The sequence below is a fragment of the Haliotis asinina genome, chromosome 8 (genome assembly GCF_037392515.1).
Source record: "Haliotis asinina isolate JCU_RB_2024 chromosome 8, JCU_Hal_asi_v2, whole genome shotgun sequence".
NCBI classification, from domain to species: domain Eukaryota; kingdom Metazoa; phylum Mollusca; class Gastropoda; order Lepetellida; family Haliotidae; genus Haliotis; species Haliotis asinina.
The window spans coordinates 26,854,156-26,880,675 of record NC_090287.1 but is presented as its reverse complement, the minus strand read 5'-3'; the positions used below and the strand labels follow the sequence as shown (position 1 = coordinate 26,880,675).

The following is a 26,520-nucleotide window of genomic DNA, read 5'->3' as shown; positions in this document are numbered from 1 at the left end:
ACCACAACTTCTTGTAAGAACGTTAGCTTTAAGTTAAACTAACCTAACCCATACCACATTCAGTTACGTAAAAGAATAATATAATGTGTGTTTGTCGTGCTACATTCTAAAGGTAGGCACTGCAATTTACTATGACTGCCACAAGCCTTCTGACCCACTGCCTATGCCATAGCAGTAGACTACATTTGAATAGCCTAATAAACTATTCTGCCAGTCAGTTAAGCTAACAGAATATAACAATGCAAGTCATAAATATAGCTAAAAGTAGGCCCTTGACCTTGATATACAACATGACAATCTGATGTAATCAGTCAGCAAGGAACAGTTTGTATTGCTACATCTTTAATTGTCACTTCCTCCACAACAGTAGTGGGATTCACACTTAGCTGTTGCTAGTTCGTCCAAAAATATAATAAAGGTAAGTTTTCTCAATTATCTTTCGGTTCCTTTTCAGAATAATACTGGTGAAAAATGAACTGTGCATTGAAGGCAGTCCTGGAAGAAAGTCACACGCACGTCTTATTCCAATCTGTAAGGAACTACTGTATTCAATATCAGTCGCTTCAGAAGAATACTTGGATTCGAAAACAAATACTAGTCCTAGTATTTAGTTTTAGAGGTAATATTTGTTTGTTCTATTCTACCCTATTTTGAAAGAGATATATCCACAAGGATTTAAGGATGATAACACGTGCAGACAAATTGGATTTCTAATATCTTTTTATGAAATGAAAGACCATTTTTCACGAATCAATTTTAAGAACGTGACCTTGTGAGCTCTCTCTAGTCGTCACATCAGAAAAACCCGTGTGGTCACCGACCGGACACCTGCTGTCTGCTAATAAAGTGAAATGGTGAGCACGGATGGGACGAAATATTGTTGCAGAAAAATACTGTCCTGGCTAGCGAAAAACACTGACGTTCTAGCTGCTGTCCTTTTATACCAAACTAGTTTAGTGTTCATTTTCTATTCAGTGGCACCTGTCGGGGTTAGCCAGTTCAGACTAAAAGGCATCATATGGTTCACATTCCGCTTTTGAACACCAGTTGTCAATTTGTAGTAAAATACCCTTACGAGGGCGGTGGAACGGAGACAGGTCAAAGTAGCGTTTCTGTTCGTTTCAGGATATAAAACCTTTTGCAGAATGTCTGTGTCACCTTATGGCAGTTGGAAGTCGCCAATAAGCAGCCAGCTGGTCACCGCTAGTGGTGTCAATCTGCAGGAACTGAGAATTGATTTCAAAGCGCAAAATTCAAGTAAGAACTGCTGTTAGTTTGTCCCCATAGATATGTGACTCACCAGGGTCGACGGCACCACCGCGGCACAGGGGCTTGTAACGCTGAAAACTGCCATCAAGGTATATATGGTCCAGAATGGGTATTACTTCTATATATATATATGTTTTCAGCGTTACAAGCCTCTGTGGACGGCACCGCCCACCTCCCCCGCCCGTTACCTCAGGACCTGCACGCATAAATCACACAAATCTACTTAGTTTTATTTTAACTGTCACCGTGTGAGGTCAAGACATATCTTTATGATCCATACAGGCAGTTGATATGTTAATAATTTATTTATTTATTTTTTGTTGTTGTGTTTATTGTTTACACATAACATATCACACAAGAGAGTATCCAGTTCATATTTGTATTCTGTATAATGAAACACATGGAGCAGCCTCACAGTTCAGCTTCCCTCTCTCTCCGTGCTCACACTGGCCCACACTCTTTGTCCTAAACTCTCAACTGGACCAATGCTGGGGCCACCTTGTCTTGAGTGCCTTAAGCTAACCCCAGCCAACAAGTCTTTATGGCTTTATCTCGAAAGAACTAGGCCATGTGTCTTGAAGGAATCTCCCCATTACCATAAGCATTTAGGGAACGATCACCCTGTCACATTCTACCCTGCTCTAAGTTTACATCCTCTAACCTTTTAAAAACATCTTTTTTTATGATACTGGAATTTTATTTCAATACAAATATCTACTTTCTACTATGCAGTATGCATCTTTTCATCTTAATACACAATGATCATTCACTCTGCTCACCTTGAACAGAAGGAAGTATTTCCCCTAGAACTACCTACAAACTGAGGTAACTGAAACTACATTGCACACTGAAACATTATTGTATTTTGAAATTAGTGACTGGAAAGGTAACCACAAGTTATCCACTATATATGTACATATACACAAATACTAGGTCTTGCCTGTCTGCTTAAGTGCATTACTTACTCTTGTATTGCAACTTTCATGAGTCTCGCACTCAGGTTGACTAGTGTACTCTCTGTGCTACAAGGGCTACCAGAAACAAGATCAGTAGGAATTACCTCCTGGTTGTTAGTGTTGAAAGACTGGGCAGATTGTGAAGGTTGGTTTCCTCACCAGAGGCAGTGGTGAGATACATGATCAAGTGTCTGCATTGTCCGGGTATTCTACCGAAAACATCTCTTCATCAGAGGACTCTGAGGTACTAAAAGCTGACTCACTCTTATCCTGTTCTTCCTCATCGTAATATTTACTGACCACTGCCTGGGACACTTTTGTGATACCCTTGGATGGACATTTCTGTACTGTTAACTTCATTTCTGTCCTGTTAACAATTTTGTCTGGTCCATCAATATCTACAGGTGTCACCATGTACGATCTCCCCTCACAGTCTAGTTCTTTTACCACTTCAGAAAGGGTACTATTCCAGTGATCTTGAATTTTATTTCTAACCTGGACCTGCCAGTTCCTTAGGTACACCAGTGAACCAACGGTTATGTTTTACTGGTGGGCCTGTTCGTCATGACAAATATTTCTTGCTTTGCCATCAGCTTGAAGATGCTCCCCTGCTTTTTCGTAAGCATAGTTCAGTTTTTCCTTTAGTTGATCTACCCATTCTGGCATGTCTACTTCCTCATCAGCTGATTCTGATGCAGCCCTATCTGGCAAACAAGTCAACTGGGAGCTTAGGATACCTTCCAAACATCAGAAAGAATGGGGAAAAACCTGAGGGTGAATGTGGAGTGACATTGTATTAATACAACAATTCTGGAAGATAATCTGGCCATTTCTTCTTTTTATCCTTTGGGAGAGTTCTAAGGAGTTCATGCCTTGATGTCCTGCCTGGTCATGTGTACTGTCCAAGACCTTCTCTTTCATTATGGTGGGAAGTATAAGTTGTCTAATCAGGCCAATGCAAGGATCTTGAATTTCTGTGTAAGGGAGCTGATAATGAACAGCTGACCTCTTCCGACTGTTTGAGCGGGTCTAATGTTTTCCTGTTCTTTGTTTTTCTCCTCTCTTGTTGGTTTTCTTCCCATACCAATATACTGTAGTGTTCTTTGGATGGCAACATCCTTGCTTTGCGTGAACGCTATTTCTTTTTGGGAATAACTTGGGAAAAGAAAATGTAGACTCAATGCCTTTTTTATCCTGATGTGCAGAAATCCTAACTCGTTTTGGGACCACTGTGGATTTCTGCTTATATCCTTACCAAAGTTGATTATCCTGTTTCTTTCCTTACTTTCCTTTCCCTCAGTTCCTTTCCTGGCTGCCTTTAAATCTTCATTATAACCCTGTGACCTAACTTGTTTTTCTTCTAGTGCTTCTCTTAATTGTTTTCGTTCATCTTTCATCTTTACTTCAGCCATTTTGAAGAAGGAAAACTTTTAAGAAGTCTGACTAAACAAGGGATACCAAGACTGTATTGACAAATCAACCTTATCTCAACTCATTCATTTAGGACCCTGCTGTCATGTATTTTCAAAACAGCTCAGTTTACACAATTAAATGACTAAATAATTTCATTTTTGAGACAAGTTACTTGCCCCAACCTAATTCATTGAAGCCATACTTGCGATATACGAGACTCCATTTCCAGCCAATATTCACCGTCCATGTGCCTCACTACTAACACAATGTTGACATTTTATGATTTAAACTCTTTATGAAGTCACTTTCTGCATACATATTGTCCTTGTTGGGCACTGCTAGTGTCAATAATATTTCAGGAAGTCAGCCCTGTTGTCATGGCACTGGTGTATCCAATAACACTTCCTCTCAATCTGGATCCAGTCCAGGGGAAAACAGCCTTCTGGGGGAAGGGTGTGCTGAGGGAGCAGCATTTCCCACGAGCCAGTTGACGCATGTAACAGGCCCAGCAGCTGTGTCTCGTTAAAGTTGATAGGCCATTTTGTGAGAGGCCCTGCTCACACACAGTATCAAACTGTTGAGGAGTCCATTCTTCTACAATGGCACCAAATCCCCATGCTCCATTGCTAACTGCATCACCACTTTGTTCATATTTCCATTCTTGTGATATGATACCAATCAGTCTGCTTGAGTAACGGAATATGAAAAATGTCTTAGAGATTCACTGTTCTGTTGTGAGAAACATCTGTCAAGAAACATTTTTGAAGCTCATCTGGTGAACAGGTGTCTTGAAAAACATCCTGGAATATTTCCCAGATCTGAGTGGGATCTTCTCCATATCACACAGTGATCCTGTTCCTCTTTGGGGCAAGGTAGAAAGTATTATATCCATGATATGATGGGTAGCGAGGTGTGTTAAAACCCCACCATGTCATAGATAACGACACTTCACATACTTCACATTTATAATAAGGAAACAAATGAATTATATAGTCTTAGATTTATGTTATAGTAGTATTTATTCTTTATTCATTGGCGGCACCTCTTTTGTCCAACCTTTTTCATCATAGCACAAATACCACTGTCATCATCACAGCACAATGCAGCATTTCTTAGTTGGTTTGTCATGCAACATATGTATGTATCTCTAATTTCAATCACGTTTGAAACAGTCAGAGGGGCATCTTCAACAATGCTAGCATGGTACTTGTGTTCTCTAGTGCCTGTTTTTTTCCATGAAACTTAACCCCCTGGATGCCGAGTTTTTTTTCAGGCGCACATTTTCGTAAGGTTTGAAAAGTGAACGTTGTGCGAGAATTGCGCTCGCGTGGTCCTGGATCTGCGTACGGCTATAAAATTGCACAGCAATGTAGAATATTTAATTTCCTATGCGTTGGTATAAATATAACTGCAGCTACCTCAGGGGTTTGAGAAATAGACACTGCTAAAAGTTGTCCAAAACTTTTGTGTGTGTTGAAAAACAGTAAATGTCTCCATTTTTTATTGTGCACCAATAAAAGCACTCTGCTACAATTTTTATAATTTGGCATCTTTATGGAAAGTGTGAGCGAAGAAAATACAGCTTGATATCTGAACGCCATAAGTGTATATGAAATGGATGTATGTGCTAATGCATAACGTCATACTCTCAAAATAAAAAATGACCTGCAATAAATGTCAAAAATCGATTTTCTTCTATGATGTCAAACGTCGACAGAGAGGTCATGCATGTATAAAGATAAGGGGGCATAACTCAGCTATGGTTTACATTAGGTCAATGTAACTCAGATCACATGGAGAGAATTTGCTGTGGATACCGACAGTATATTTTCGTTATGTTTTGTTCACAGTGAACCAAACTGTTCCAATACAAAGTTCTCCCATGTAAGAGGATACCTATTGGTAGTTTCACAATTTGTAAGAAAAGATGCCAGCGTACTACATCAAAAAGCAGGTAATAGCGATTTGGATGTCCCTATCTGATACAGATTTTAATTCTTAGATTCCCACGTTCTCCTGTTTGGGTTTACATTAGGTCAATGTAACTCAGATCACATGGAGAGAATTTGCTGTGGATACTGACAGTATATTTTCGTTATGTTGTGTTCACAGTGAACCAAACTATTCCAATACAAAGTTCCCCCATGTGAAAGGATACCTATTGGTAGTTCCACAATTTGTAAGAAAAGATGCCAGTGTACTATATCAAAAAGGAGGTATTAGCGATTTGGATGTCCCTATCTGATACAGATTTTAGTTCTTAGATTCCTAGACCCGTGAAGGTCCCGGGGTAGAATAGGCCTTCAGCAACCCATGCTTGCCATAAAAGGCGACTCAGCTTGTCGTAAGAGGCGACTAACGGGATCGGGTGGTCAGACTCGCTGACGTGGTTGACGCGTGTCATCGGTTCCCAATTGCGCAGATCGATGCTCATGTTGTTGATCACTGGATTGTCTGGTCCAGACTCGATTATTTACAGACCGCCGCCATATAGCTGTAATATTGCTGAGTGCGGCATAAAACTAAACTCACTCACTCACACTCACTCTTAGATTCCTATATTCTCCTGTTTGGGTAGATGTAGTTTTATTAATTTTGCATCATTATTAACGGAGTAACAGCCACATTTTCAAATGTAATGAAATAACTGAAAATAATGCAACATTTTAGATGACGTCACAGCACGTTTTGTGCATTTTGTGATGTAGGAAACCAGACAACTCTGGTTGCTGATTAGTATATATCTAACCTAATGTCCACCCAATGTGTAAAAGATCTCGGCTTCTGTGTCAGAATTCTACACTTTTTAGCCAAAATATAAAATGAATGGTTTTATCTCTGAAATAGTGTCTTGAATATATCAACAATTACACGGTTTTACTACATATCTTATTGTGAGCAACACGGGCACTTGTCTAGCATCAATTTATCGTAAATCAAAATTTCACAACACCTGAATATTCATTGATTATTCATTTAGGAAACAGACTTTTTTCTTGTGATTGTGAAATCATTTCACTTCATAAGTATGCAATGAAAGGTACAAAGAGATCGCATTTTCAGTACAGAAGTATTAGAATATGGACGTAGCGCTTGTCCAAATTAAGGCGACCTGGTTTATGTATTTTTAACAATTTTCGTAGGAACATTGTTTGAGTTAGATATTCTGCCATCAGATATATTTTAATCGAATTTGAATTGACTTTATTTATTTAAAAAAAAATGATGATGAATCATTCTTGACAAACTCGCAACTGGTCAATCAATATTCATAATTGTTTGTCTAAAAACGACACTAACCAATACAATGAACAAGACAATTCCTTTAAATATGTGTGCCTGTACATTTCATAAAATGTACAAATCATTTTCATTAATATTATCAGTTTTACTTATAAGTTGGAATTAAATCGATGTTTATTAACCTGTTCATGTGAAACTGCAATATTTGTCCCAACGTACTGAATATTGTACATCACGGGAACTAAAGCACATGTTGCAGTAATGGCTACGTGTGATCTTTCAACACTTGTGTAGAGGCTTAAAATGTGGTATAGTACACTTCCTGAGTCAATTTCCCATGCAAATATTATTCAAACAATCAAAAGTTTTCAAAGAATAAAAACACATACCTTGTATTCACATATGATATGGTGTTGAACATGGATATATGTAGATACTGAAATCAGTTTCATGCAAAAATATCTGAACGATACGCAAAATATACATCACAATACTAAAAGTGCAGTCGGAATGGTATGGGCATTGTGTTCACTCTTGTTCAACCAACCTTCACCTCAAAGAAATTGCCTAGTGTGTGCAACAATGTTGATGTGTGACATCACTACCGATGACCGATTTCTTTCAAATTGGCGGCTTCGCTGACAAGGGTACACAGGATTTTGCGAGGACTTTTTCCTTGATTCGGAGATCTTTTGTACATAAATGTGAGATGTAAGTAATTAGAATTATTCTGGCTATCTGTGTATTGTTATATGTTTTTATCATTTACATTGCAAATGACGGAAGAAGCCAGAAATGCCGATAAGTACCATTGTAGTTCTGCATGATTTTGCGTCAGTCATGGCGTCACGCTACACTAACAGTTTGACAGTTTCTCATGAATTACCAAATGATTTCATTGTATCTATTTTCAAGTTGCTATTTCTTGCTATGATACTCTTCCCCTGAATATACTAAGCGTATTGAGCCATTGTAAGCAGTGATTAGACGGCTGAATGTTGGAAAATTTCCGAAGATGCTACGCAGTGTAAAATTGGAATTTTTCTTTGTTTACATTTCAATCAAGCGCTGTCTTTCGAGCACAGCGTTTGTTTTCATACCAAGTATATTTTGTTTCGTTTTGTCTAGACAGCGAGTATTGGTGACAAAGACCATTTGTAATTTGATTCTAAGATGCTTGGGGAATTCAATGATGCATTTGTCGCAGCTGACTATGAAATATACGTGATGTTATAGGCGTCTTAATACCGGCCTTCTCGAAACGTGATTTTGTAAACACTAACCAATATGGCAGAAAGCGCACTTCGGCGTTCGTGTAAGTGTATTTTCGAAAAGATCCCAACCGATTCTGGGTTCATCGGCGACGTTTCAGAATTATTATTACTGGTTACATGAAAACTTGATATCAGTGATAATTAATATGATGTTTTTGAAATTCATTACTCCCAGTCATTATCCAATTTTCAAATTTCAAAACAAACTGCAAATAGCGCTGTGAGTCTTGATTTTGTACAGTTTGAAAAATGACGATATTTACGATGAAACCTATTTTGAAAGGCAATTTTAAGCACTTTAGCTTGGTCTGAGATAATGGTATCAAGAAACGGAATTTTCCGCAGAATTCAAAACTGTGAAGTATTTATATATGTGTGGTATATTTAGAATTTTATTGGACTTCAAAGTGAGGGATGGGAAGGACATATGTGTCCCTGTGGCATCCAGGGGGTTAAAACAGTCAACTGTGTGAGTGAGTTAAGTTGTCAGGTCTCATCAGCAGTACTTCAGCTCTGCTCTGCTCTGCTCTGCTCTGCTCTGCTCTGCTCTGCTCTGCTCTGCTCTGCTCTGTTACAGTACAGTTAAGTTTTAGCATGTTATAAATCAGCTAGTACAATTACAATTTACACTTTTTTTTGCAACAATATTGACTATTACTTTAGCTGGTAATTTGTTCACTGTTGCCTTATATTTTTAATTCTATTATGTTAATTTAACTACATTTTACAATTACATCTTCATTGTCTTGTATGGTAACCAATAATTTGTGTTTACATGTGAACCTCTTGGTTTAATAACATGTTTTGTCGGTCAAAGTTAAAAAAAATAAGGTGCTATTCATGACTGGTGATGGTTTACTAAGTTGCCATTTCAGCTGTCATCCATGGGTAGCAACTGGGGGCATATTCTGGATAAAATCCATTCAACAATGTGTAATAATGTCTAAACAAAAAAAAAGGGACACTAGGATTCAATTTCATACTTAAAGAAGCCAGAAACATAGGCACTCAGTAATAGGTAATTTCTGTAGCCAGAATGATCTTTTACCAAAGCAGAGACTGTCCAGCGCAAGTGTTGTTTCCTTCTCTGTAAGGACAACTGACCATTGCCTTCTTCATGCTTTGACAGATGTAGTGTACTGGACTGAGGCCCGTCCAGAAGAAAAGGGGCGATCGGTCATCTGTTCTGTTGACAAGTCCTCAGGGAAGGTACAGTCATGGACACCAGAGGGTTTTAATGTTCGCAGCACGGTTCATGAGTATGGTGGTGGCACTTACTTTGTCTATGATGGAGCCGTGTACTTCTCCAACTTTGCTGACCAGCAGCTGTACATTCAGAGGGGCCCTGGTGAGGCACCAGAGGCAATTGTTGATACAGCCCGGAAATGGCGGTATGCAGATGGGACATATTCTGAACAGGTAAGAAAAAGTACTTTGTCTCAAAACTTGTTCATTGAAGTAATCATTTTTACTTACCTTACCATAGGTCTATAACATATTACCTCAAGCTTCGCTTAGTAGATCTGATAAGGTAAGTATTTAAATATCTAAAATATTTAGATTTTAACACAATTCGGACAGTATTTTGTGTGACCATTTCATCATCATGGTCATTAAATGTTAAAACATAATCAGATAGATTTGCATTTGTTTCTGCAGTAGAAGCAAAAACCAAGAGTTCAGGTAGTTTAGCAAATGTTATTAGACAGTGTGGCACAATGAACTTTTGTGTGAGTGCTAATCTCTTCATGTTCAGTTCAACAGTTCAAGGTGTGATGAAACTCCAGTTGATACGTTTGTAACTAGGGATTAATTTCAGTTTTGACATAACCATACTTGGATTATTGTTGGGACAAATGAGAAATACTTTGCATTTTCTGACTGTTGGTAGAAATCTCGGATCTACAGCATTCGAGAAGATCATGAGTTAGTGGAGGCGAAGAAGGCAAAGGAGCCCACCAACACCATTGTGTCCATCAACCCTGCCACCAAGACCCAAAGTGTTCTGGTAGGTGGAAATATTTTATGCTGGTAGGTGTCAACATCGTCTACTTGTATGTGATAACATTATATACTGCTAGAGAACATGATTGTATGCTGTTTGGTAGCAAAGTTGTCTACAGGTAGGTGATAACATTATATACTGCTAGGGAACATGATTGTATGCTGTTTGGTAGCAAAGTTGTCTACAGGTAGGTGATAACATTATATACTGCTGGAGAACATGATTGTATGCTGTTTGGTAGCAAAGTTGTCTACAGGTAGGTGATAACATTATATACTGCTAGGGAACATGATTGTATGCTGTTTGGTAGCAAAGTTGTCTACAGGTAGGTGATAACATTATATACTGCTAGGGAACATGATTGTATGCTGTTTGGTAGCAAAGTTGTCTACAGGTAGGTGATAACATTATATACTGCTAGGGAACATGATTGTATGCTGTTTGGTAGCAAAGTTGTCTACAGGTAGGTGATAACATTATATACTGCTAGGGAACATGATTGTATGCTGTTTGGTAGCAAAGTTGTCTACAGGTAGGTGATAACATTATATACTGCTAGGGAACATGATTGTATGCTGTTTGGTAGCAAAGTTGTCTACAGGTAGGTGATAACATTATATACTGCTAGGGAACATGATTGTATGCTGTTTGGTAGCTAAGTTGTCTACAGGTAGGTGATAACATTATATACTGCTAGGGAACATGATTGTATGCTGTTTGGTAGCAAAGTTGTCTACAGGTAGGTGATAACATTATATACTGCTAGGGAACATGATTGTATGCTGTTTGGTAGCAAAGTTGTCTACAGGTAGGTGATAACATTATATACTGCTAGGGAACATGATTGTATGCTGTTTGGTAGCAAAGTTGTCTACAGGTAGGTGATAACATTATATACTGCTAGGGAACATGATTGTATGCTGTTTGGTAGCAAAGTTGTCTACAGGTAGGTGATAACATTATATACTGCTAAGAAACATGATTGTATGCTGTTTGGTAGCAAAGTTGTCTACAGGTAGGTGATAACATTATATACTGTTGGAGAACATGATTGTATGCTGTTTGGTAGCAAAGTTGTCTACAGGTAGGTGATAACATTATATACTGCTAGGGAACATGATTGTATGCTGTTTGGTAGCAAAGTTGTCTACAGGTAGGTGATAACATTGTATACTGTTGGTGACAACATTGTTTACTGGTAGGTGACAAAACATTGTCTACTTGTAGGTGATAACATTTTATACTGCTAGGGGACATGATTGCATGCTGGTAGGTGGAAACATTGTCTACTGGTAGGTGACAACACTGTATACTGGTAGCTGACAACACTGTATACTGGTAACTGACAACACCGTATACTGGTAGGTGACAACATTGTCTATTGTTAGGTGATAATAGTGTATTTTGTAGGTGAGAACATTGTATATTTTAGGTGGCAACATTATACACTGTAGGTGACAAAATTGTAGACTGGTAGGTGACAGCATTGTCAATTGTTAGGTGATATAATTATGTACTGTAGGTGAGAACATTGTATACTAGTGGGGGACAACACTGTACTGGTAGGTGGCAACACCGTATACTGTAGGTGGCAACATTGTCTATTGTTCGTTTACCACTTTGTATACTGGTAGGTGACAACACTGTATGCTGGTAGGTGGCAACAATGAATGCTGGTAGGTGGCAACAATGTATGCTGGTAGGTGGCAACCCCGTATACTGTTAGGTGACAACACTGTATACTGTAGGTGGCAACATTGTCTATTGTTAGTTGACAACACTGTATACTCGTAGGGTACAACACTGTATACTGGTAGGTAACAACACTGTGTACTGGTAGGTGACAACATTGTCTACTGTTCGGTGACAACACTGGATACTGAAGGTGGCAACACTATATACTGGTTGGTGACAACATTGTATACTCGTAGGGTACAACACTCTATAGTGGTAGGTGACAACACTGTGTACTGATAGGTGACAACACTGTGTACTGGTAGGTGACAACATTGTCTATTGTTAGGTGATAACACTGTATTTTGTAGGTGAGAACATTGTATATTTTAGGTGGCAACATTGCCAATTGTTACTTGACAACACTGAATACTGGTGGTGGCAACATTGTCAATTGTTACTTGACAACACTGTATACTGGCAGGTGATAAGACTGTAAACTGGTAGAGAGTGAGTGAGTTTAGTTTTATGCCGCACTCATCAATATTCCAGCTATATGGCGGTGGTCTGTAAATAATCAAGTCTGGACCAGACAATCCAGTGATCAACAGCATGAACATCGGTCTGCGCAACTGGGAACCGATGACGTGTCAACCAAGTCAGCGAACCTGACCACCTGATCCCTTTAGTCACCTCTTACGACAAGCATAGTCGCCTTTTATGGCAGGCATGGGTTGCTGAAGGCCTATGATAATATTGTATTCTGTAGGTGATACCACTGTATGCTGGTAGGTGGCAACATTGTCTTTTGGTCATTTGTCTACTGTCCAAAGTATTTTAGAGTGCTAGATTTCAGATGTTGGACAAGGGGAAATTCCTTGTTTGGACCATGTACGAACACAGTGTTTTTTGTGACTGTTACGTAGGTGAGCGGAAACGACTTCTACAGCTGTCCTCAGGCGTCACCAGATGGGAAGAAACTCTGCTGGATGGAGTGGTGTCATCCTAACATGGTCTGTATAGCATGAAACACTTTTGAAACATCGAAAACATGGTCTGCATTGCTTCATACACATTTAATACACCCCACAATTGTCTGTATGTCAACATATTCAGTTACTACATGGTCGTGTTGTATAACTATACTGTATGTTTTGTACCAGCCCTGGGACAGTACTGAAGTGTGGATAGCTGACCTGTCTGATGATGGAGACTCCATTGTGGAGGGGTCCAAGAAAAAGGTCTGTGTTCCTGAAAATACAGTTAAAACAGATATATGCAATGTTTCATTCAAAGTGAAAAAAGATCTTAACGTTTTATGATTTTTGCATGAAATGGTTATGATACCAGATGAAAACTGCCTGACCTGAAAGACCTTTTTCAACAAGGAAATCATTTCTAAGAATCTTTTCATGGAGCATGGTTAACTGATACCATTGTTTCATGGAGTATTTCCATGTTTTCATTAAGTTCACCATAGCTGATCCATGGGTTTCACCACTGTTTATCAAGGGATGGTAGGTTTCGTGACAGTTGATCTAAGAGTGGCTAGTTTCATTATTGTTGATCCAGGGATTGCAGGTTTCTCCATTGCTGATCCTGGGGTGGCAGATTTCACCAATGCTGATCTAGGGGTTTGCATGTTTCACCTTTGTTAATCCAGCAATGGCAGGTTTCACCATTACTTGTCCACAGATTGCTGGTGAGACTGACCTCAGTGCAATCACCCCAGGCTGGACCCCTGACAATGAGTTGTTGTACATTGGAGACCAGACTGATTGGTGGAACCTGTACCATGTGACTGCATCAGGTGACCAGGTGAATGTTCTACCTCGGGATGTGGAGTTGGGCGAGCCTCACTGGATGTTCTGTACACGAGCCAGAACATACTGTTGTGACTTGACAGGAAGTGGCAAAGTTGTGACAACATACGGAGGGGTGAGTTACCATTGCCTACCACTTCACGATGTATATGGACTGACTTGTCGTGTGTATTTCTATTTTTCTTATTAAACATACTATAAACAGACTAAACATATGTGAAGGACATTTCTGGTGTTCCCTGCACTGATATAGCTGGAATTTTGTTAAAAGCAGCATAAACCTCCCCCACTATGCACATTTGGCAACATAAGCCGTTGGCCAAACTGTATACACAAAGACTGAAGTGTACTGTATTTTGTTGAATGCTTGTATACTTCAGTGTCTGCCTGAAATCTTAGTAGTGTTTTAGGAAATTAATAATCAGTGACTGATGAAGACATGTTATATAACTGGTGGTCCCAGTGGTAACAGAGGACATGACATAACTTAGGGGTAGCAGGGTGGTTATGGCTTTCATGCCAGAGAAAAAGATACGAATCCCATTTCTGGTGTCTAAAATATGGCTGAAAGCAGAGTAAAGCCTTGCTTACTTGATTGCTTTACTGGGATTGTGAAAGTAATTGGTGGGATAAAGCATACTGTCATCATCCTTAAATGCTAAGCATTGGCATACATAGTATACAGTGAACAGAGCTCACAAACAGCACTTTTCACTTTCAGTATGTAAATCTGAAGCTACATGCAATTCATGCTGCACTGGCACCAAGACATTGTTGGTATAAAATTATACATGACAAATGGACTCCTACAGATGAGAGCCTTGAGCTGTTGTGTATGTAGAGTTGTATGTTGGTAGGAGCTGGGCATCCTGGATCTGAAGACCAAGGCCTATGAGAAGATAACTACAGAGTTTGAGACCCACAAGTACGTGGGTCTGACCACCAGCGGTGACCTCTACTGCATCGCCTCCAGTCCCACACGCTTCCCTTGCGTTATTCGGGTGAACGTTGCCACGAAACAGGTAAGGGAAACAGTTTTATTATTTTTCTTTATCCTTACTCATGCATATTTGCTTATCTCCTCTGTGTGTTAAGATTGTGGAACACTTGAAATCCATTGAAGTTCTAATTGAAGCAGATGTACAATACACTCACCCACTGAAAGCCTCTCCATTTCCCGCCACATCGGTCACATGACTAGCCCAGTTTGTCACTCTCTCTTCCATCGCTCAACGAGATGGTTGGAGTCAACTTGAGTCCCTAGACAGGGTTGAATATTATTTTATATTTTGGTCCTTTACACAAAATTTAGCAGTATTTGGTGTAGGTTATGGTTGTTTCCTATTATTATGTCCTTCTTGCATGGTTATTTGTTCTTCCTGTGTTCACTGTGAACTTGGTCAGAATTTTGTTTGTATTTCTTTACTATTCAAATAGGGGTGAAACAGACAGCTTTTTGGCAACTTTTAATCACTCGGTATGAATTAACCACAAGTTTTTGAAGAATAAGTTTGGTGTTCTGCTTAAGACTAACCACAAGTCTTTCACATGTAATGGTTTAAAACGTAAAAAAAAATTGAGTTTATTCGTTCTTTAAAAAAGTTTTTGAACCCCTGCAAATATGTGATGAGAATGTTTTACGTAGGCTCTCTCAAATCATGTCTGGCAATTTGATTCTTATTTCGTCGGGTAGCCATGTGCCAACTACTGCTGATAATCACGTTTATAGTGAATTGTCAGACATACACGGAGGTGCCATTGGGATAATATGAAATATGAAGACGAGGTCCCAGTCCCAGAAGAGGTCGTCAGAATCGACCAAAGAGTAGTCGTCTACGTCCTCCAAGACTATTCTTCAACTACCAGATACTGCTAGATCATTGCTGAAACAACAGACCAGCTCTTCTACATAGTCCCTCAGCGATGATATCTACGATGAATCTCAGCTCTACTACCTGGGATACAGAGCTTCAGAGAATCAGCACATCATACAGCATCTACTAAACCTTCATCTACTGCATCGAAAGGGATACTGCTACATTGAGAGTCTGCTTTCAACACTAACATCAACAACACCTAAACTCAACACGTCAAATGCTTCCGCGAATCTACAGCCACCGTAGCATTTGGACATTGTCAAACAACAATTACAGCCACCGTAGCATGACGATTCAACAGCTGCAACAGGTCCATCAGATGAAGAAGATACACACTGCCATCAGCTGTATCATCTCAATGCAGTTTGAGGATGCACAGTCTGAACACTCCCTTTCATGAAGATCTTCACCATCAGCCGTATTATTTTGTTTTCATTAACACGAACACAGGACTCTGAGATTACATCTCGGATTATGATTGGGCTAGACCTCACTTCACCATCCAGTGACGAACTCACCTATAAGATGATCTAAAATGACTTGACATCTCGACCTTCCCTCCGATTACGCTGATATTTGTGGTACCAGACAACTTGTCTACGATTTCCCACACTGCAACGAAGTATCTGCATCAACACATCTCGTCTTTCAGTGCTTGGAGGTTTACTCTACTACCAACTCAGCAACTACACTCAAGCACCTTCAGCATTTCAGCAGGAAGGGTTCCACGCATGCTTTGTCATGACACTACGACTTGAGATACGGGTGGTCTTCACCGTTAAACACTGATCTTCATCCTTCACAGGAGCATGAGGAGCAAATATATTCAAGGAATGCAAACTATTATGCTAGACCAATGCATGTGGATACAGCATACCTACATTCACCATTTAACATCAGAAGTTTCCAACTCTGAAGACAAGATGATTTATCTACTCTTGCTTCGAGGAAGGATCAACAAATCATGTCCAAGCATCTGACACAAACATCTGGCACAATTCCTCCAACAGCGAGGAATTCATGTCAATGCATCATGGAACCTGGTTAATACAGTCAACCTGTACCAACATGGGGAAGCTTGGGAATGGCGGTATAATATTCAGTTGAAGAGCACTAACACAACAACTGGGAGGGCTGTCTACCTATGTCAGTATTAAGCGGCAGAAGGTTTCGCACACCTCTACTCAGTCATCTGTACACATGCTCACTTGTGTATCTCCAAGACAAGCCGAATGCTAGTGAGGGAATCACCGACTGCACAAGATTTCAAGATGATCATTTGGCTGCAACACTGGTGATGTCACATCTGCAGTCTGATTGGTCTTCAAAAGACAGTGTCCAATGCAGAATGCAGCTACATTTGTCACGCGTCAGGAAGCCGCCTACAGATGTAAACAGCCCATTCCACATTGGAAAGGCTTCATATACAACCAAGATAGCGGTCTAGGGTGGCATTTGATTATCTTCCTGAGGCAAAGATGTCTTCTAACAGCAGATTCAACTTTGGAGGCCTGCAGCAACATATGACAGTTCTGCCGCGACACCAGGTAAGCTATAAATAAACTTCACATGGTTAAACTAAACAGTGTTAATGATCTAAAGACAAAGTGATTCTGGTACCAACATCTTCATTACAGATAAAACATGTACCCGTTCGTATTACCTCATCACCTGTCTTCATGAATATTCAGCTAAACAACAAGCATGGCGTACACACAATAGAATCGCAATACCGGAAGATTTGATGAAGTCAGAGTTAAATCTGATGCAAGTTCTTCATTCTGGGAAGGAAAATCTTTACAACATGAAAGTGTTGACAAGATGTAAGCCATGAAACCTCAAGTTCTACTCTCTCCATTACCACTACAACAGCGGCAGTGTATCCTCAATCTAATCACTTCAGCGCAGCATTTGGGCTGAAGGAAAATACTACAAATGTGCCCATTAGAACGTTGCATAGACTTATTTGACAGCTGAACTGCAACAGTCATCTGTACATAGATGTGTCGTTACAAGGTTGGACTGCTCACCTTGACAATGAGGTAGCAGCAGGAATTTGGGAGAGCAACAAACGCACTCTGCATGTCAACTACCTTGAGATGAAGGTAGTTTTCGGCGCAGTACGACAACTGCATTGAGGAACAGCCTACTGATGGTTCACACCGACAACTCCACAGTAGCATTCTGCATAAAGGAGCAAGGTTAAACATGATCTCACAGGCTGGTACAGCTAAGCTTTAAACTCTTCGACATTGTCAAGGACTTGAATCTTGGCTTGCCATATCCCAGGTTTGTGCAACATCATGGCAGATGTTATATCACATCCTTTACAACCATCTCTCATGAGTGGATACATCAGGAGGCGTTTCATCAAAGGTTTCCGCAAAAAGACATATTTGCCACCAGTTTCAACAGATACCAATGTTTGTATCTCCAGTACTGGATCCATTTGCATGGACAACAGACACTCTCAACATCTTGTGGGAAGGAATGAACGCTTGCACATTCCCACCTCCAGTTGTACTACCGAAGGTCATGAGTAAGTTAAAATAGACAACAATGCTGCAACTGACTTTCATCACGCCTACTGGCCAAGGAGAGAATTGTTTCCAGTACTCATTGAGGAACTAGGACAACCATTGCTGAGACTCCCATAATGAAAGAACATACTCGTCCATCCCACACCAAACAAGCGCTCGGACAGCGTTCAAACAACATGTGTGGATTGTATCAAAGCCTGTTTGAAACATCAAGGATATTCCGCTAGAGCGATGAAGGCAGTTACCTTAGCTCTCTGTAGATGTACTTGCTCCTTCCACAGAGATAAATGGATGTGATTTGAGACATACAAAGCTTCACCGCAACGAAAGCCACTCATCCTCAAGTACCAGACTACTTATGTCACCTACAGCATATTAAAGGACTTAAAGGTTTTACACTATTGGCCTACTTAGCGGCACTCAGCTCTGTCATCACCAGGAGATCTGAGGTCAAGCTGAGGAAAGTGTATGTTTTACTCGTCCTACTATGCTTATTCAAGCTGGAAGAGGCAGATTTAAGCCACCATCTAGGGACTTGAATGTTGTACTTCAACATCTCACCAGTGACACTTATGAGCCTCTAGATAAGACATCCTTCGAACTGTTGACACAGACAACACTGTTTCTACTGACCATAGCTATGGCAACGCGGATGTCAGAAATATATACTCTGGACTTTAATCATACATGATTTGACACCATTCATCGTGAGATTGCGAAGGACTGCAATGGGATTTTATTGCAAAAAATCAACTGCCTGGACAACCGGTACAATTCTACATCCCAGGGTCCCGTTTCACAAAACTCTCGTAAGCCTAAGGTCTCGTAACTTTTCTCGTAGCATTTGTACCTGGCATACTGTAACATAGGAGGTGCAAAGGCTACGGGAAAAGTTACGAGACCTTAGGCTTACGAGAGTTTTGTGAAACGGGGCCCAGTATTATTAGCAGTCACTGAGCTACATGATACACAGGATTCATCATTTTGCCCAGTCAGAGCATTGAAAATACATCTTCGGTGAACTAAGTCAAGGAGACAAAAGTTCAAGCACCTGTTCATCCCACTGTCCACTGAGACCCCTTCAGAAGTATACCGCAACACTATATCAGTATGGATGACAAGCAGGGATCCACCAAATTGTGGAGCGAGTCACTGATTGGATATTATAGATGCACGTTAAAAGAGGTGGGAATAATAAAAAATGCAATCCAATCAGAGACTTGCTCTGCTACTCGGTGCTGGTTTGTAACCTGAGATTTGTTTGCTTCCGGGCATATGTCCTGACTTTGTCCGAGAATGGACGGTAAAACTATTAAAAGCTTTAAATGATAATAAAATCAGCAGGTAGGTGATACGCAAGGTAGTTTACAGAGGTCAACGGAGTATAAATTGTGCAGTTTTTTCAATGATCAAAGCTACAGAAGCGTTTGTCAGACCAAAAACCAGCTGAGGCGAGCCGCCATTGTTAGAGTCACACCTTTCTACATCTTATATATTTAGGTCATACTTCCAAATATATATCAGAGTCAAGCGCCTATGTTGTACAACATCTCACGACTTTGGACGAACTACATTCAACAAGGGAGACTATGTGGCAGTTCATCTAGGACTTAGATGGGACTTTAGTGAGAAGAATCAGTTACCTAGGCAACCGGACAGGTGCACGTGCCAGCATGATCTATGATCCTCAGACTAGAGGACACTCAAGACTTATCCTTGTGTCCATTCACACCTCTCAAGATATATCTTCAAAAGTTTAAAACAAGGAGAAGGAAATTCAAGTGACTGTTCATCCCCCAGTCTACAGAGGCATCCATGGAAGTCTAAAGAATGACAATATCGTTTTGGATGAGAGCTGTTAAAGCCTCCAACACACACAAAGTCAGAGCACAGCACTAGTGTCCACACCCTTCATGGAAAGTACTTGATATCATCTATAATGGTGGGCTGCTTTTGTACAGTGTTTGACAACCACTACCTAAGAGACATTGCCACTAAAGACGTCTCCATCCTTCACCAGTTTGGGCAAGTTGTAGCACAACTAATTGTTCCACAAAGGCGCTTAGTAGAAATCTCACCCTTTATCACATTGACACTGGAGAGTTTTGATTGAGAGTCCATGCACACCATCTAGATCCAGATGAATGATTACGACTCTGTGTTGCTAAAGTTCTTACCCATACTTTAAACTTTATCATAATCTATGGGTTGTTATACGATTACTAGTAACAGGGAGATACTAGTATATCTAAAATCCACATGAATCTGAGAGATTCACTTGTCTTAGAGAAGTATTACAACATCTGGTCCCCCGAATTAACAGCATAGGTTGAAACAAGAGAATCCATTAAGTGCCATTACACAGTTCCCATGGTGGGGGGAATAGGACGTATCTGAGGACAGATGATGAATTCACGAAGTTGCCTGGCCCACCACCAATTCCGTCAGATTCTGGAAGCATAATAATCTTGAGTCAGGATAAGGAAAATTATATAATTTTTTTTAGATAAAATTGATATTGTGTCCTGTCTTGTGGTGTCAAGTCCTCCCAACCTCCCCAGGAGGCACTTCATGTTTCCCAGTAAATCCAAGCATCGGTAGTCATGTTACTGCATTGGCAGAAAAGTATTCAAGGGAGGCAACTCATGGGTGAGTGTACTTTTATGTCCTCTTCAAGGAATCAACAATGGCTTCAAGTGTCTCAAGATAGTAACATTTATACACTGAAGTGAAGTGAAGTGAAATATCATCAGTGAGTTGATGTATTTGACGATGGTGTAATGGTATCCTGTAATTGGGCCTTTTGTAAGTTTGGATGTATTCAGTTCTTAAGATTATGAAAATATGTTTGATGACAGACCTATCATTGACAATAAAAAATGGTACCTCTTGTTAGCTTCTGCTGGTAAACACACATAAGGTGATCCATGACCTGACAAATGACCCCAATTTTCATACTTGGGAACGCCCCACAGAATGATCCACTTGAAACAAGAGGGAGACAGGTTGTCTGATAAATATCGAGAAGTTCATTTTCCCCGTGTGTTTCGTGCATGAATTGTTTTAGCACACTCGATTTGGGAACAGGTACAATCCCAACAAATTGAATAAACACAATATACTGAGCAAATGTGTTTAGGACCACTGATCCATTTCACGAAGCAAATGAACTATTTGCCCATTTTTTACTACACCTGCAATCTGTTTAACAGTATTGAGACAGGTGTAAAACAGTAGCGAGACGGGTGTTACACAGTAGCGAGACAGGTTTTAATCAGTAGCGGTTTTGATTTCATGTCACGGTTAGCATGTATTGCACGTGCATAATCGTCAAGCTACCTGTAGCAGCCAAGTGTACTCGCCCAATTCGTTGTACCGCCTCTCTTGTCACAAATGCGTTTAGTGCGCAGGATCATCTAATATGTGTCTAACAGTACTCGGTTGTAAGGGCATAAAACATTGTAAATATTTTGAAATATTGTGATAACTTTCCCAAATATGCTGTAATGGAAGGTAATGAAGCATATGGATATCTGGATTAATACAATCTTTTTTGTTTCTTTTCAAAGGTGGATGTTCTCCATGAATCCCGCAAAATATCCATTGACAAAGAGTATTTCAGCATTCCCGAGACACTCACTTGGCCGACTGCTAATGGTGAAGTCTCCCATGGTTACTTCTATCCCCCCAAATCCAAAGACTTTGTTGCCCCAGAAGGAACCTTGCCTCCATTACTGGTAAGGGCACATGGTGGACCCACAGCTAAATACTCCAGCACCCTCAATATTCAAATACAGTACTTCACAAGCAGGGGGTTTGCAGTGCTGACAGTCGATTATCGGGGAAGTACAGGCTTTGGCAAGAAGTACAGGCACAGACTCCGTGGAAAGTGAGTTTTGCTGACCTCTTGCTAATGACTAAGTAATCCCAATTCATTACAAATATTGTTGAAAGTAATTACTAAAGCTAGGATTAACTGTAGACTTCTTGACATAAGTAATTAGTGTCTGAGACTAAAACTGGTTTGCTGACTCACAATACCATGAATATCCAGCATTTTCTGAACTTATAATGAGCGAGTTATGCATTCTGCAGTTGGGGAATCTGTGATGTGGAGGACTGCTGCAGTGGCGCCCTCTACTTGGCTGAACAGAAGCGTGTGGACGGAAACCGTCTGTGTATAGATGGAGGGTCAGCTGGGGGCTACACAACGCTCGCTTGTCTCACTTTCAGGAAAGAAGTTTTCCATGCAGGTAGGGATACATGTTCAATGCCCGTCTCCAGAGCACAATTTATGATTAATTTTATTCTGAAGAAAAACGTTTTAGGAAGTAAAAGTAGCCAGTTTTATCAAGGAAAGTTAATTAGATGTGTACACTTGTAAAAAAATACTAGTGTTAAGAAATATATATAATATAATATATTAAATTCACTGTACCATGCTGGCAGCATGGAACTGTTGATAGAAGAGTGACAAAACTATAGCAATTGATTAGTGAAATGTACATAAGTAAAGATTAATAATCATACCTATTCGCTGGTATTTTGTGTGAACAACTGTTAGCATTATAAAGAAATATTACAGTTTTTGTTTTTATGAGTATATATGCAAGTATAGCTGATATTATTGAATCAGGTGCAAGTCACTATGGTGTGGCAGATTGCTTGGCACTGGCACAAGAGACACATAAGTTTGAGAGTCGCTACACTGATACATTATTGGCTCCGTTGACCGAGTCTGGCATCAAACTCCTGAAGGAACGGTCCCCAATAAACTACGTGGAGAATCTTAGCTGTCCATGTGCCTTCTTCCAGGGAGACGAGGACAAGGTAAGCTAGGATCTGCTAGTCTCTGTAGCTCACCTCTCTCATGAACATTTTGTCAAGAACAAGTTGGCAAACATGAATTCATTTAGAAAGACATTGGAGATAGGTGTTCTGTTGTAATGTATTTTGAAAGAAAATTGTAATGGAATGATATCTAATACCTATTTTTATCATGATGTATGTTTTATGTTTATTTGTTGTTTAATGCTGCACTTAGCAATATTCCAGCTATTTGGCAGCGTGTGTGATCAACGTCATGAGCATTATACACACTTGTAAACCAGGTCAGCAAGCCTGACCACACAATTACATTAAGTGCCTCTAATGACGAGTATGCATTGCCGAACACCAATTCTAACCCAGATTGTTATGGATGTATGTTTTATGAGAAAGAGGGGTCTGCACATTTTATTGCTTCATTTTAAAGCATTCGGCAGTGGTTGAGCTCTTAATACTGATTATGTCGTGTCCCCAGATTGTGCTTCCCAATCAGGCTGTCATGATGTATGAAGCAGTGAAGAAGAAGACGCTACCAACAGTTCTTGTAATGTTTGAAGGTAACTTCATGAAAATGTTACGTAGAAATCTATGTTAATGTGAGTTTATTAAATGTATCATACGGGGTTCCTATTTATCTTTCAGGTGACAGGTCTGAAAACATAATACATTTTCCAACTGATTTCCTAATTGTGTATCAGCCATTTGTTTTTCTTTAGCTTCTTTTTTGTTTTGAGATGGACTTCATTGATCTGTGATCCCTAATCCTTTCAGTGCAATTCATTACTGGAGCATGACTCACAAACTGATCACTATTTCCATGAGAGACTTGCACATCAGCCCTGTGCTGATATGATGCTTTTGAACTATTCCACTACACTATGAAGTCAGTCTCTTAAAATGAAGCTCTACAGCTGCAATTCTTCTCTACAGGTGAACAACATGGCTTCAGGAAGTCTGAGAACATCCAGAAAGCCTTGGATGGGGAGTTCTACTTCTTTGGAAAGGTGTTTGGCTTTGAGCCTGCTGATGATCACTGTAAGGTAATTACATTTTCCATGTAATGTTTGGATTGTTGCTCAGTAATGCTCACTGCATTAATCACTGAACTGTCTGGTCCAGACTCCATACTCAGGGATTGGAAAAGAGAACTTTGACAATGGGCCATTTCCTGAATTTTGAATGGGCCACTCCATACTATACAGCCATAATGCTGCTTTGAACAGTGTATTTAAGACTGTTATCACTGCTGGTAAGCTTGAAGAGGAGTCTTCAAAGTGTTGTGGTAAAAAAATCCCATAGGCTGGGATAATAATTTATATAATATAATAATTTATTAATATCAGGATGACAGGTTGTCTCAGGTTTATATAGAACTGGAATAAACATGGAATAGCTAAATGGACAAAATGGCAACTCATTCAATGCTTTGTAGTCGTACTTCTTAATCTTGAATAACATTGAATCACGCATGATGCACAGAAATAACAGATGATTTGCGAATGCAAATATATGGAAAGGAGATAACTCGGGGGGGGGGGGGGGGGGGTGTTTATCATAATTCTGTCAGACTCAAAGCATAAACTGGCATTTTTTGTCACCCACAGACTAATTTACAGTATTTCTTTGTCTTGTAACCTACTAAATGTTTTAAAAGGTTCTTTTCAGATGAAAATAGATTCTCAACTTTACCTTGTTTCCTGTCTTGACTTGTTGAAGTATTAATTTGGCCAAATGGTATTCCAAATTTGTGAAACTTGTGAGATTCATTAATCACTAAATGCCTGTGAAACAAGAAAAAATAATCTTGACATGCACATTGTCTTTTCTTGCAGTTGGAGATTGACAATTTGAGTTAGAGCTTGTACCTGCAGACAAGATGGTAGATGAAGTGCTATCTACCTTCTCATCTCTCTGACCATGCAGTGTCTTACATTTTGGGATCATCTCCAAGAATGTGCAGAGAATCTTGGTTATGACAGATAGTCAGGATCTTATCATATTACTCAAGGAAATACTTAACACAGGGGTGGAAATAACCCATTGCCCGACTTCCCAGTCTAGTGTTTTTTTCTGTCAGGCAAGCTAATTTTGTATATCACGGTGTACCAGTGTCCCGCAGTTGACTTTCCATTGTTAATTATGTTGTTTATTTAAATAATCAACAAGATCAAGATGGTTTATTGTACATAAGACCTCTGGCCTGTATACATAGTGTTATAATGACAGACAGCATATTAAGATTGCAAAGCGTGAAAAGCATCATAGCATTGTGAAATTTGTTAGCAGTTGAAATGAGACTCTTCCTTAACAACAATGAATGTATTAGAAACAGAGCTAATTTAACATGGACAGATTCATCTTGTGATGATAGAATTCTTATAAGTGATTCCCTTGTAGTGTGACGCAGGTATTTCTGTGGAATGTACTCCTTTCTTAATTCTGTATAAGCGTCACATATAAACAACAGATGACATTCATCCTCAATATCTGCCATACAGACCAGACAAAATCTTAGATGTTTAGCCAGTGACTTGTTACGGCCAGTATTGATCATTGTATCTGTTGAGCCAAGTCTAAGTCTTAATAATTGTATTTCTAAGTTTCTTGCTTGTAATGTTTGTCAAATATGTCTCAGGTTCTATCTACGTTTTAAAGGATCTATATACATCAAATCTAGAACTTAAATTAATGGTATTCATCCAATTCTTTCGAAACTTATCCAAGGCTCTTTGACAGAATTCGTTCATTAACAGCCGCTTGTTTCCAACCACTTGGAAAACCCACACATACCCAAATCCATACGAAAGTAACATATCTTACACTTGATGCCCATGTTACTTAACCAATATTACCTCGGTACAGCAGCATGTTATAAGACTTTCTGGGTAGATGCTGTACATGCATTTTCAGTATTTTGAACCAATGTTGAAGATGAGAGTTTATGTATAGTGATTATCTTCCACATTCCCCATATACCATATAGTTTGGTGTTGTAATATTGACATTAAGGAACTTCTTACTTGCTAACAGATGTATTTGTTCAATCGGTTCGAAAGTCTGGAAAACCCCCATATTTCTGCCCTATACAAAAGCATTGTTTGAATCTGTGCATTGAAAAGTTTAAAAACACATCTCTGGCGTTTTTGGCGCTAATGGATAGAGTGATGAAAGTAAATATACCAGAGCCTTTTTTGCTTTTGCCGATAAGGCAATGGCAGTTTTACCCATATTCAATGTATAATTAAAAAGTATTCCAAGATATTTGTATTCAGGAACTATTTGCAGTGAAATGTTGTTATAGTACCATTTTTCGCCACAAGCATATGCCCTCCCCTTCTAAATACAACAATATTTGACTTGTCTAGATTGACATCTAATTTCCATACTTTCGAGTAGTTCTCCAAAATGTCTAATTGGTTCTGTAAACCTACCACTGTGTCCGATACTAATATCACATCGTCGGCAAAACGCAGCATTAAAATACATGTATCTGGAACATTCAAATTAAAATCCTAGTGCTTTCCAAAAAAACTTTGCAGATTCTGATACCTTACGGTATGTATTTACTGAAACAAATCATCAAAAATGCTATGTCACCACATAAAGTTGAAAAGAAGCC

General features: G+C 39.5%; 2 protein-coding genes across 2 annotated transcripts in view; one reads left to right on the top strand and one right to left on the bottom strand.

Moving 5' to 3' along the window:
* Positions 1-1,474, bottom strand: part of LOC137293590 (uncharacterized) — a 4,696-nt gene extending 3,222 nt beyond the window's left edge. Inside the window, exon 1 of the mRNA XM_067824227.1 lies at positions 1,301-1,474. The gene's annotated coding sequence lies outside the window, so the exon portion shown is untranslated. The remainder of the gene's footprint in view (positions 1-1,300) is intronic.
* On the top strand, positions 291-26,520 carry LOC137293589 (uncharacterized). The gene is made up of 14 exons (XM_067824226.1): positions 291-418; positions 1,126-1,257; positions 9,285-9,574; positions 10,047-10,163; positions 12,761-12,847; positions 12,998-13,075; positions 13,530-13,772; positions 14,515-14,679; positions 21,644-21,963; positions 22,170-22,327; positions 22,711-22,904; positions 23,377-23,458; positions 23,832-23,941; positions 24,734-26,520. Exons 2-14 carry the CDS (start codon positions 1,146-1,148, stop codon positions 24,755-24,757), a joined length of 1,980 nt encoding a protein of 659 aa, XP_067680327.1. The 5' UTR covers positions 291-418; positions 1,126-1,145; the 3' UTR covers positions 24,758-26,520.

What these genes read in the sequence shown, in the direction of transcription:
- LOC137293589 (XM_067824226.1), top strand. Translation starts at nt 1,146, where the DNA reads ATGTCTGTGTCACCTTATGGCAGTTGGAAGTCGCCAATAAGCAGCCAG. An exon ending in AGTGGTGTCATCCTAACATG is followed by an intron (nt 12,848 to 12,997) that starts GTCTGTATAGCA and finishes GTTTTGTACCAG; the next exon opens with CCCTGGGACAGTACTGAAGT. An exon ending in GAAAGAAGTTTTCCATGCAG is followed by an intron (nt 22,328 to 22,710) that starts GTAGGGATACAT and finishes TTATTGAATCAG; the next exon opens with GTGCAAGTCACTATGGTGTG.